At 44.0% G+C, this 11,926-nt stretch overlaps 1 protein-coding gene across 1 annotated transcript; it reads right to left on the bottom strand.

Annotated features, from left to right (window-relative positions):
• Positions 1-6,679: 6,679 nt before the first annotated feature.
• Positions 6,680-11,469, bottom strand: LOC114773156 (retinol dehydrogenase 13-like). The gene is made up of 7 exons (XM_028965694.1): positions 11,309-11,469; positions 10,853-10,993; positions 7,888-8,079; positions 7,648-7,809; positions 7,339-7,455; positions 7,037-7,241; positions 6,680-6,947 (listed from the first exon to the last, which is right to left on the bottom strand). Exons 1-7 carry the CDS (start codon positions 11,367-11,369, stop codon positions 6,851-6,853), a joined length of 975 nt encoding a protein of 324 aa, XP_028821527.1. The 5' UTR covers positions 11,370-11,469; the 3' UTR covers positions 6,680-6,850.
• Between the last annotated feature and the right edge of the window lie 457 nt (positions 11,470-11,926).

Genomic DNA, 11,926 nt, shown 5'->3' with positions numbered 1-11,926 from the left:
CTCGCGAGAGAAATAATGTGTTGCCAGATCCTGCCAAATAAACACGCCACTCAGAGAACTGCACGAAATGAACAGCAGACCTGGCAACACCATCTCGGCACTGGGGAACTGAGACAGTTTTATTACAGTTTTTTCTGATTGTTTAAGCACATTTTTTGTAACTATTGGCTATTTTTGCAAAACTCTACACACAAATAAGAAAACCTATTACCCAATTATCAAAACATTGTAGTTCTCTTGCAAAAGCGAACACAGCTAGATTAACTCTTCACACCCTCGTAAAAATGGTGTTTTCGTATCAAACAGTACACACAAGCCATCATCTACGAAGCACACAATGCGCCAACTGCACACTGATGGTATGAATACAAAACACATCTGGCTTTTGCTTTCTCTGTGTACAGATGGCAATATGAGGTCATACTTTTGTCATAGAGTCATGTAAACATACAAGGATCCAAACTTCAAGTATTGGTGTTTATTCACACTCATCAAAAAATCAGAACACAAAATAGTAATTTCACAAAAAAAAGCTAATCAGCCTACATCATGTCGTCTTTCTGGGTTTCGTCCACATCGCATGCGATATCCTCCAGTCCAAGGTCTCTGAACAGTGAGCATGTCATTTACATGAATGGATGTCCAGGAATGCAATAATGTGTGCAGTGTTGTATGGGCCTATGGTTGCATGATGGTGAACAACACCATTTTGGCTTATAGCTGTGTAGCGGTTCTTCTTCTGCGTTGTGTAATTTTTTTATTTCTTTTCTTGAACCGTAATGACGAGCTGACACCCACGAGATTTTCCATGCACACTGTATTCTGTATAAAAGCAAGGTCACGCCAGAACATCGCGTCACAACTCGCGTCTCTCTGCACCTCTCTCTCTCACAGCTCATGCCATGTGTCCAAGAGGACTAAACCGGGTCTCCAACCCACTAACCCACGGGCACGCCCGCATCCAACCACTTTTCGGGGGGTGATCAAAGTTTTAGAACCCACATAACTTTTTATAATAATCATAAATTGAACAAACAAAAATACAGAAACATATTTAAAATAACCAGAAACATTAACACATTTTAACATTTTACAATTGAACAAACACCCGGATTATCATTATAATTCCCTTACCCACATCAGAATACAGGTAAACAAAATAAAAGTCTTTAGAAAATAAGACACAAAAAATACACTTATAAATCTAGTGTAACCATTTAACTCCGGCACACTTGCCACAGTGTAGCAGCTCAAATTCGGCTGAACCCATTGGCCAGCTTCCCTCAGGGTCATCCCATGGTTGATGACATGGTCCACTATTGTAGCTCTGATGTCATCAGTTATTCTATTTCTTACTCTTCTTACCCTTCCTCTTTCTCCTCCTCGTCCTCTTCTTGCTCCTCCTTGTCCTATTCCTCTAACTTCCTCTAACCCTCTCGCTTCTTCAACTCCACGTCCTCTCCCTCCAACTTCTTCAACTCCACATCCTCTCCCCCGGCCTCCTCTGATTCTCACTCTTCCTGCTCCTTCCATTGTACTCCACATAGACAGCTTACCTGTGTCTTATTTATAGTGCTTAGGCTGATCGCAAAGTGAACTAATTTTCTAAAACAGTTTTCACACGTGAAAGTGTGCCAGACAGTTGGCAAAATAGTGTTAATGATAGCCATATGTGTGTATAAATTTGCTAGGAGTGTGTTGGAAATTAGGTAATTGAGTGTAAGCAGTGAGTTGGGTTTAAAGTTCTGCAAAAAGAGTGTTGTGCAGTGAATTGTGCCTACAGTTTTGCAAAGTGTGTGTTGCAAAATTGCAAACTGAGTGCAAAGCAGTGTTTGTGCTTTTAGTTTTGCAAACTCAGTGAGTGGTTTTGCTATAAGTATTAATAGTTTTAGCAATTGTGCTATAAGAATCACAGTTAGGGTTTAAGCCATCAGAAAAAACTGTAATGCGTTTATTGTGGGTTCTGTGGGTTCTGCTCCTGTCACTCCTTCTCTGTGGGTTCCACTGCTGTCACTCCTTCTCTGTGGGTTCCACGCCTGTCACTCCAACTCTGTGGGTTCTGCTCCTGTCACTCCTTCTCTGTGGGTTCTGCTCCTGTCACTCCTTCTCTGTGGGTTCCACTGCTGTCACTCCTTCTCTGTGGGTTCCACGCCTGTCACTCCTTCTCTGTGGGTTTTGCTCCTGTAACTTCTTCTCTGTGGGTTCTGCTCCTCCTCATTTCTCCTTGGTGGGTTCTGCTTTTCTCACTTTTTTTCTGTGGGTTCCGCTGCTGTTACTCCTTCTCTGTGGATTCCGTGCCTGTCATTCCTTCTCTGTGGGTTCTGCTCCTGTCACTTCTTCTCTGACATCTAGTGTATATATATCAGGGTGGTAGTAGCCTAGTGGGTAAAACACTCGCCTATGAACAAGAAGTCCCGCTTACTACCATTGTGTCCCTGAGCAAGACACTTAACCCTGAGTGTCTCCAGGGGGAGACTGTCCCTGTAACTACTGATTGTAAGTCGCTCTGGATAAGGGCGTCTGGTAAATGCTGTAAACATCTAGTGTGTATATATCTATGTGATGAGAGGCTGAATGTGACATCTAGTGTATATATATCTATGTGATGAGAGGCTGAATGTGACATCTAGTGTATATATATCTATGTGATGAGAGGCTGAATGTGACATCTAGTGTATATATATCTATGTGATGAGAGGCTGAATGCGACATCTAGTGTATATATATCTATGTGATGAGAGGCTGAATGCGACATCTAATGTGTATATATATCTATGTGATGAGAGGCTGAATGTGACATCTAGTGTATATATATCTATGTGATGAGAGGCTGAATGCGACATCTAATGTGTATATCTTTGGGCAGACTCAAGCAAACCATCTAAGTGTGGTCTCGCCTATTTACTGTGACTGGAACAAAAAGTTATTTACAGTGGAAAATCAAGTTGTGTGCCAAATGTAATAATATGCATTTTAATAATCTAGAGAGAAAGAATATATTGTCTGTTAGAGGGAGATTTCAGTTTCACAGTCATCTGTATAATAATGTTTAATTGATAAGTCAGATCAGAGAATTATGATATGTTATGGCTAATGAGTGAGACTCGGCATGGTGCCAGAGTATGCATGTTTTTAACAAGTGAATATGTTCTACTTTACTTTACTTTACTTTACTTTACTTTGCAGACACTTTTTTCCAAAGAGACTTACAAGAGGAAGACACCAGCAATTCTTGTTTGGTTTCTATAGATTTTGAGTTTACAAAAACTAAGAGCCCTGATAAGGTCGATCTTGTCAGGAATAGAACATGCTGGGGAATTGTAAGAAGAATTTTTTTTGTGTGTGTGCATGTGTGAGTGTAAATGTTAGATACGTCTGAAATACATTTTGAACAAGTGGGTTTTCAGCTGCTTCTTAAAGGTGGTGGTAGTCTCGGCTAGTCGAATGGAGCTGGGCGAGATGTTCCACCAGCCAGGGACAGCAAAGGAGAACAGAGTCGATTGGGACCGGAGACCCCGTGAAGAGGGAATTTTCAGTCTCATTTCGTTTGCAGATCTGAGAGGGCGTGCAGGAGTGTATCTGGCTAGTAGTGTGTTGGTGTAAGAGGGTGCACTTCCATTTACAGCCCTGTAGGCAGCATCAAGGATTTAAACTCAATGCGAGCAGCTACCAGGAACCAGTGGAGAGAGGAGAGGAGAGGCGTGACATGGGTGTGTTTCGTCTGGTTGAAGATGAGGTGGGCTGCTACGTTTTGGACCATCTGGAGGGGTTTTATGGTGACTGCAGAGGCTCCAGCCAGGAGAGTTACAATAGTTGAGTTTAGAGATGACCATTGCCTGGACGAGGAGCTGCGTAGCCTGTCGTGACAGAAAAGGCCGAATCTTGTGAATGTTGTAGAGTAGTTCTATGTCATGATCAGGGGGTTTGTGTGCCTCGGGTAACACCCAAGTTAGACAGATCTGACAAAGTGCAATCAAGCGACAATAACCAAAGCATCCCACCTCACACATTTCCACCATGTGGGTCCTTCATGTATCCCGGTCTAGAACCGGCCCTGATTGTAAGGAAATACATTGTTACAGTGTGTGAGAGATATAGTGTGTGTGTGTGTGTGTGTGTGTGTTATAATTTCAGATTGACTGTAAATCTTGTGCAGCCCCTTATGAACTTTATTTGTTTCAGGGGAGCCTGGTTATTTATTATTGTTGTTAATTGCATCATTATTTATTGTTTATCTTATTATTTTATCAGTTGATGTTCTTTGTCTATGTCATTTTTCAGACTCTAATTAGTGAAATATGTGTCTGCACACGGTGCTTATCTCAGCCCCGTCTTTTTATGCAATGTGCCATGTATGCGAACACACTAAATGTGCACGTGCTTGTCCTTTACATTTTCAAGATACAGGGACCTATCATCTGGAATTCTACAATTACTCAGGTCTGGGTTCTGTAATATTATGTCATCATAAAATTAAACAAGAACATTTATTTCTCATATAGCTCATAATCACGACTAGCCGAGACTATCACCACTTTTAAGAAGCAGGTGAAATATATATATATATATATACACACACACACACACACACACACACACACACACACACACACACACACACACACACACATTATAATTTTTCTTCGTCTAGCACCTAACAATCTCTGAGCATGCTCTTCGCTGACAAGTTGAGCCTTATCAGGGCTCTTAGTTTGTAAACTCAATATTCTATAGAAATCGAACGAGAATTGCTGGTGTCTTCCTCTTGTAAGTGGCTTTGGATAAAAGCGTCTGCTAAATAAAGTAAAATAAAGTAATCACATACAATATGTCTTAATGGGCTTTGACAGGCCTCCACACATCCTCCACACCTGTATCAAATAACCCTACAACTAGAAAATACTGAATCATCGCATAATTCCATCAAGTTTCCTTCTGTTACTGACATATATAAATATGACATTCATAAGGCCCTTTATGAAAGAAAGGTTCAGGAAGCATCAGACATCATTAGAAGACGTTGACCTTTTACTGTACTCTGTCCAGAAATAAAAATTGTATTTGTTTATTGAAACATTGCAGATGCAGAACATTCCGATGCCTGTTCATGTTCTCAGGGAATGGAGTCGATTTGCGAGTCTGATGATAATGAAATTTGTGTTGTCTGCCAGGGCTCAGCCATGGGATGTGGTAGAATGAGGAATAAAGGCGGGTGGAAGCGTGTTGGTTTAGTGCGTAGCGTTCACACCACTGAGGCCAAACAGCCAGAAAATCGACAACAAAGACACTCTGCCCAACTCATCACCACACATCAATATCAAAATAGGCAGCCAGATGGAACACCCGCCCTTCCAAAAACCCAGCCCCATCATTTCATCTCCCAGTTTGAAGCTCCAGATGAGCTTCTAATCACTTTCTGTTTGATGGCTATAGTATGGAATTTCGTATAAGTTATGTTGTGTGCGTGATTCATCAGTCTGCAGGTTCTGACTCGTCCCGATTAGCAGACAGAGCTGGAATGCTGCAACCCTGCATTTTAATACACACCATGATGAACTCCCTGACCCTCAGAAGAAGATTAGATCCACCATCAACTGGTGTGTCCAGCACGGTGGAACTGGATGGTGTGTGTGTGTGGTGACCGAATCTGAGGTGGACAGGTGACATAACTGAGGCATTGTGGGAACATGCATCACTGTGGTAGTGACTTTGCCCCTGCAGGTGAGTGGCGCTGATGAGAGCTGACAGGTATGTAAGGATCGGAATGCATTCACCTGTGGGCACCACGCCCATCCTACTATCCCATTGGCTGACAGAGACACAGCGAACACGAAGGAGAACCAATCGGCCTTATTTGCTGGCTCAAGCTGGGAGGGTCTGTGGCGGTTCCCACCTTGCACCAATAGAGGAATGGCTGTGGATGTAGGTGGGTGGAGCTTACGGCTGAAAAAACTGCCCATTGGGGCGTGTTTGTGGAGATGAGCTCCGTTTTCTAAGGAACTAGAAGCTCCTACTCTGTGCTGGATACCACAGGTGTCTGGACATCTAGAGTGCAGGGACCAAATCAGATCTGTGTGGAACCAGGTCGTTCACATCTCCTTATCACTTTTCCAGCCCAGCTAACGATTCTGCATTCGTTGGACGGAGAACTGATAAGGGCATGTGCCCGATGAAAACTTCAGTCGAACCCGGAATCAGCTGCTGAAGATGAAGGGACACAACATCCATCCTTGGCTCTTACAGAACGGAGTGGTTAATTAAATCATTTAAAGAAGGTCTGAAGCACAGCGATCAGACGCTGTAGATCACCCCGCGTTTTATTAGAGGGAATTTAGACTCGAGGAGATCAGCGTTCCACACCAGGATTATTCAGGGTCAGAGGCACCGACACACAACGCAAGTAAAAGCCGATGTGGACAACAGTTATGAACGAAGATGGAATCAGGTTTTTCATTGTAATAACTTTTTATTTTGAATATTTAAAATGAGTTTAGTTTCTGATCTGGTAAAAAAATGACATGTGTTTGTGTGTATTTTGTCCTAGTGGTTTTATACCGGTTCTCAGCCAGAGGTGGAGCTTAAATGAACCTACCAAGCATCTGGTTCTTAAAAAGTTCTTAAAAATGCTAGATCTTAAAAAGAGGTGTGGAATAGATAGATAGATAGATAGATAGACAGATAGATTTTATATAAGACTTTATTCATTTTAAAATTCACACCCTGAATGATGAAATTAATCTTATCTCAAGTGAAGAGAATCAGTATGAGAGTCACATGATTAAAACACGGCGTGTCTGTTTGGCTGTTTAAGTTGTGTGTATAAGAGTGACGTGTGTGTTTCTGTGTCTTCTTAAGACAGGTGGACCATGGAGCTGCTGAGGGCCCACAGTTTCTCTGCTGCTTCATCATCACAAGCTTGAGGAGCAGCTTGTTTAGGGGCACAGTCACTGAAACACACACACACACACACACACACTTATAAGAAGAACCCACAGTGACCAGACAACATACAAACAGAGTGAGTGAAAGTGTTTACCTGTAGTACAGGCCGCTGTTGCGGGCCTCGCCCTCGTCCACAGCGCAGTAGATGGTGGTCTGCGCCCCCTCCCACGGCGTCTTCAGCAGCAGCATGATGGGATAGATGAGCAGCCGCTGTATCAGCGGCATGGTGAGGCCGAGATGACGCCCCAGCTCAGTACGGATCGCACCTGGGTGCAGACTGTACACCGTCACCCCAGAACCTGAATAATACAGGGACTGCTGTTACAGGTGTGTGTGTGTGTATGTTTGTGTGTGTATGTTTGTGTGTGTATGTTTGTGTGTGTGTGTGTCTGTTACCCCGCAGTCGGGCTGCCAGTGCACGGCCGAACAGGACGTTGGCCAGTTTACTTTGCTTGTAGCTTTTCCAGGGGTTGTAATCTTTATCCAGGTTTATATCATCGAAGTGGATCCGACCTACGAATGATGTTCATCACAGCTCATTAAATGTAATATCTTACAATAAATTACAATTAATGCCATGTTAGCATTAATTAGACAGAAACTCAACCCTCTCCCTCCCACACACACACACACACACACACACACACACACACACAGTGGAATAGAGGTTAAAGGGGGCAGGGCGGGTGGGATGGGGCGGGGCACCTGTCTCATGGGCCAGACTGGACACGTTGATGATGCGGCAAGGGGCAGATTTCTGCAGACGTTCCAGCAACAAGTTGGTCAGCAGAAAGTGGCCAAGGTGGTTCACACCAAACTGCATCTCAAAGCCATCCTCCGTCTTCCACTTGGGACACGCCATGACACCTGACAACAGGAGGAGTGGAGAGTCTAAACGGGCTCAGAGGGGCATGGCCTCCTGCCGGGCGGGGCAGCAGACCTCACCTGCGTTGTTGATGAGGATGTCCAGCCTCTCCTCACTGGCCAGGACGTCAGCCGCCAGCGTCCGGACCGAACGCAGAGAGCCCAGGTCCAGCTGCTTCACCACCACGTTCCCGTTCCCGCTCCTCTGCCGAATTTCCTCTGCGGCCTGACTGGCCCGACGCTGGTCTCTGCAGGCCAGGATCACCCGGGCGCCTGAGGGTGCGGAGAACAGGAAAGATCCGATTCACTCTCCACTAATACTTGCAACTAACAATTATTTTAATAATCGATTAATCTGTCGATTTTTTATAATTAATCGTAGAATCTGAATAAAAAAACAAGACAAGAAAAGCATTCATTTCCAGCCCTTTATTCAAAACAGAAGTACATTCACACACACACACACACACACCAGGCCACACGTACTGTTGTCACGTGGACTGACAAGCACGATGTTTTGTTGTGGGAGGAGAAATGTGCGGGTCAGACCAGGCGTCCTGGACCAGGCGTGACGCCGGGACGGAGCAGGCACTGAGGACCAGCCGTCACGTGAGCTGTTTTGTACGCGTAACGTGTGGCACAGACCACAGGTGTTACAAACGCCGCCCAAAGCAGTGTTTTTTAATAAAAAAAAATGCAGGCAAATGAATTTTTTATTTGCTCCGCTCTGTCTGAGGCACCGAACTCTGCAGGGTCAGTGCGTGAGATGTCAAATGTCTCCGCATCGTGCGACACAACGAATCGATTATGAAATTCGTTGCCAACTCTTAAATTGAATTTATCGATTCGTTGTTGCAGCCCTACTGATTTTTTCCAACTGTTTGGAGGGCGGGGCGTCACACGTTCACACGAACACATCAGCAATTTTAATATGATTTAGAAATGGTTCTCATATTGATTTAAAGCTATTGTCACTTCTATGGGTGGAACAAATAATATACATTTCTCATATAAATAATTACTATGTAATGAAGGTTTAAATAAAAAAATTACAAAAAAAGTATTAAAATAGCCCTAAATTTATCATTAAAGAAAGCTGTCATGAACGACAACATGAAAACGTTGTTGCAGAAAAATCTTGATAAAATATTGACCTGAATTACTGTACCAAGCAAAGTGTAAGTAATAATATTAATTAAAGTTAAAAACATGCTGCACTGACAAGGTTGGAGGTCCTTCACAGGACACAACTAAAGCAGAATTAAAAAGGCAGAAAATCACTTGACTTTACAAGCGAAGGTGACATGATGGCTGCAGATGATGATAGTGGGTGGTTTTACATCCTGTTCATTCTCATGCCTTCCTGATAAACTTGGAATGGGGCATCAGGTGCTGAATCCGTGAAAACAGAACACAACTGCTGCACCGGTGGCTCTGATGGACGATAAACTGTTATCGATTTTCTTGTATTCCCTCCCTCTCACCCATCAGGACTGCTTGTATGTCACTTGTGCCTTATTACACCAACATAACTGAAACAAAATATAAAATGAATGGTACGGAAGAATTTGATCTCCCTCTTTAGTTGTAACTAGACACTTGCCCAGTAAAAAAAAAGATTTTTAATTTGCACAAAACAAACAAGAAACAAGAGAAATAAAACTGAGCTTGAATTACTATTCATCATCATATAGAAACTTGACCATGATATTAGAAGTGGTGTCAAGTCGTTGTTAAGTTTGGGTTCTGGGCTGCTGAGGTGAAGAGCATCTTCAGATGATCTGCTGGTGTGCTGATCAGACCCTCTGGAGGACCACTGGACAGACCTTGCAGCTGTTCATTTCGGGACAGGACTGATGGTGGAGGACTTGAGGCAGGTTCTAAAGAGATGTTAAACAGGCGGGCGAAGACTGCGGTCAGTTCCCTGTCCAGGAATACGGTCTGTGGGGGTCGATGAGGCTGAGAGCTCGCCTTCTTCATGAGAGCACTGAGCACTAGGACACCTATGGAGGTCTCCTACGGCATGGTGTGCTGGTTGAACCGGGTAAAGAAGTGATTAAGATCATCAGGGACTGCTGAGCAGGATGGACAGATTGGTTTTTTTTTTTGTAGTCCACCATCAATTTAATGCCTTGTCACATGTGTCTGGGGTCAGAGTAAGCAAAGTTCTCCTCAGCCTGTGGAACGCCGAGTGGAACGTCATCATGCAGTTTTATTTCATCATGGCTTACAGTTGGGGATAGCGAGGTCCGGGCTGCTCTCCGGGCCATCTTGGACAACATTAAACCATGGGAGTGTGTTCACGGTCATTGTCATGCTGGAACCTCCATCCCACTCTCAATATCAAAACAGGTTCCATCCTTCCTTCAATTCTGACCAGTTTCCAAGACCCTGAAAAATATGCCCCCACCATGCTTCTCTTCTCAGCATGATGAGAACTTTCGCACCAAACATCCTGCTGTCTTTGTTTTGTTCTAAGTGTCATCTGACCACAGCATCTTCTTCCACACGACTGGTGGTAGGTGGCCATCTCTTTGTTGTGGTGCTATAATCTGTCCATTTCCTAATAATGGATTTAATGGTGCACCATAGGAAGTTCATGTGTGGAGGTCTCCTTGGTCTTCATGCTGTGAATTTCTAGGGTTGATCAGGCTTTAACTGCTGGAGGTTATTTAAGTTGCTTCTGAAGGTTGGGGCTTCAAAGCGAAGGGGGTTAAAACCCGCACACAACACTTTTCAGTTTTATAGAAATTGTATAGAATTATCTAAATTACAAAGTCTACAACATTTTAGTTTTTTTAGTCAAACTGAAAATCGATTAAATTCCAGGTTGTAAGGGAACAAAACAGAGAGAATACCAAGGCCCTGTACGTACAAGCAGTACTGTTTAAAGATAAGGTGGGCACGTAGGAGCAAGTCTGACATGGAATGACCCAGGGGCCTGTCCCCAATGATGGGGACAGGCAGCACCAACCAGAAGACACCAGGAATTCCGATCTGAGGAAAAAATGTTCTTTTCATGTTAAACCATTCTGACCCAGCTCACCTCTCCTTGCCAGGTCCACCGCTGTCTCTTTCCCGATCCCGGTGTTGGCTCCCGTAATCAGCACAGTTTTCCCGTCCAGACGCGCTCCGCTCTTACACACCCTGCCAGCCATCCACCTCCGGAATAGAAACAGGCTGAGCCCTTGATCATGAAGAGATGTCCAGACCTTGGTGAGTGACACACTAACTTACCCCTGAGTGTCCCCAGGGGACTGTCCCTGTCACTACTGATTGTAAGTTGTAAGGACAAGGGCGTCTGGTAAATGCTGGAAATGTCATTTAAACCCACTGAAAGAGAGAAAACGGTCACGTTTCACGCCATGCCACTTTTCACCCAATTCTAACTTTTGAGTGACATTTCGAAGGCTGTGACACCCATGAAAAGACGCCATTAGCCCCGCCCACTGCACCTCGACCTCAAACAGTTTATATCACAGACATTCCTGACCAAACCCACCCGTTACGAAGGCTGCGGTCACTCCGACGGGATGCGCCGCGACAAACTCCATCACCTGCATGACAAGCGACACACACGCAGAGACGTCTGGCACCAGGACCTGATGTGACCCGACGACAAAATAAACTCCCGACTTCCTGTTCCAGCGCGGCTGACTTTGGGTTGCCAGGTTGGGCCACAGTGAAGCCAGACGTTTTACTGGGACGATTATTTATTACATTCGGCTCCAGATGAAACTCGGTAATCTCACCCTCACCACGCTGCACTTCAAGTAGGAAAGCAAATAAAAAAAACACACACACCCTAAAATGGTTATAAATGGTTACATCAGAGTCGACAAATATCGCGCTAAAACCTCGACTGGCAACTTATTAGAAAACTGAAAACTGCAGTCACACCTTTCGAAGAATGAAGGTAGGTCTGAAACGCAGGGACTATATTTCTAATTAAAATTACGATTATCATATTCAGACCGAAAAAAAAACTGAGATAATTCAGCCTGAGCAAATGCGGTGCGTTATTAATTAAAGGCAACATGAATTTATTTCGCCGAGCGCCCTGCAAATAATTTAGCACAGTCATGCAAGGCTTCTAGAACAATCATCTGGAACCATAATT

Source organism: Denticeps clupeoides, unplaced genomic scaffold (assembly GCF_900700375.1).
Source record: "Denticeps clupeoides unplaced genomic scaffold, fDenClu1.1, whole genome shotgun sequence".
Taxonomy (NCBI): domain Eukaryota; kingdom Metazoa; phylum Chordata; class Actinopteri; order Clupeiformes; family Denticipitidae; genus Denticeps; species Denticeps clupeoides.
Note: the sequence above shows the minus strand (reverse complement) of the source record. Positions and strands in the feature narration are given on the sequence as shown.

Coding starts and splice junctions, on each gene's coding strand:
- LOC114773156 (XM_028965694.1), bottom strand. CDS start 11,369: ATGCAGGTGATGGAGTTTGTCGCGGCGCATCCCGTCGGAGTGACCGCA. Junction 10,994..11,308: donor GACCGCAGCCTTCGTAACGG/GTGGGTTTGGTC, acceptor TTCATGATCAAG/GGCTCAGCCTGTTTCTATTC. Junction 7,810..7,887: donor CATCCTCATCAACAACGCAG/GTGAGGTCTGCT, acceptor TCCTGTTGTCAG/GTGTCATGGCGTGTCCCAAG.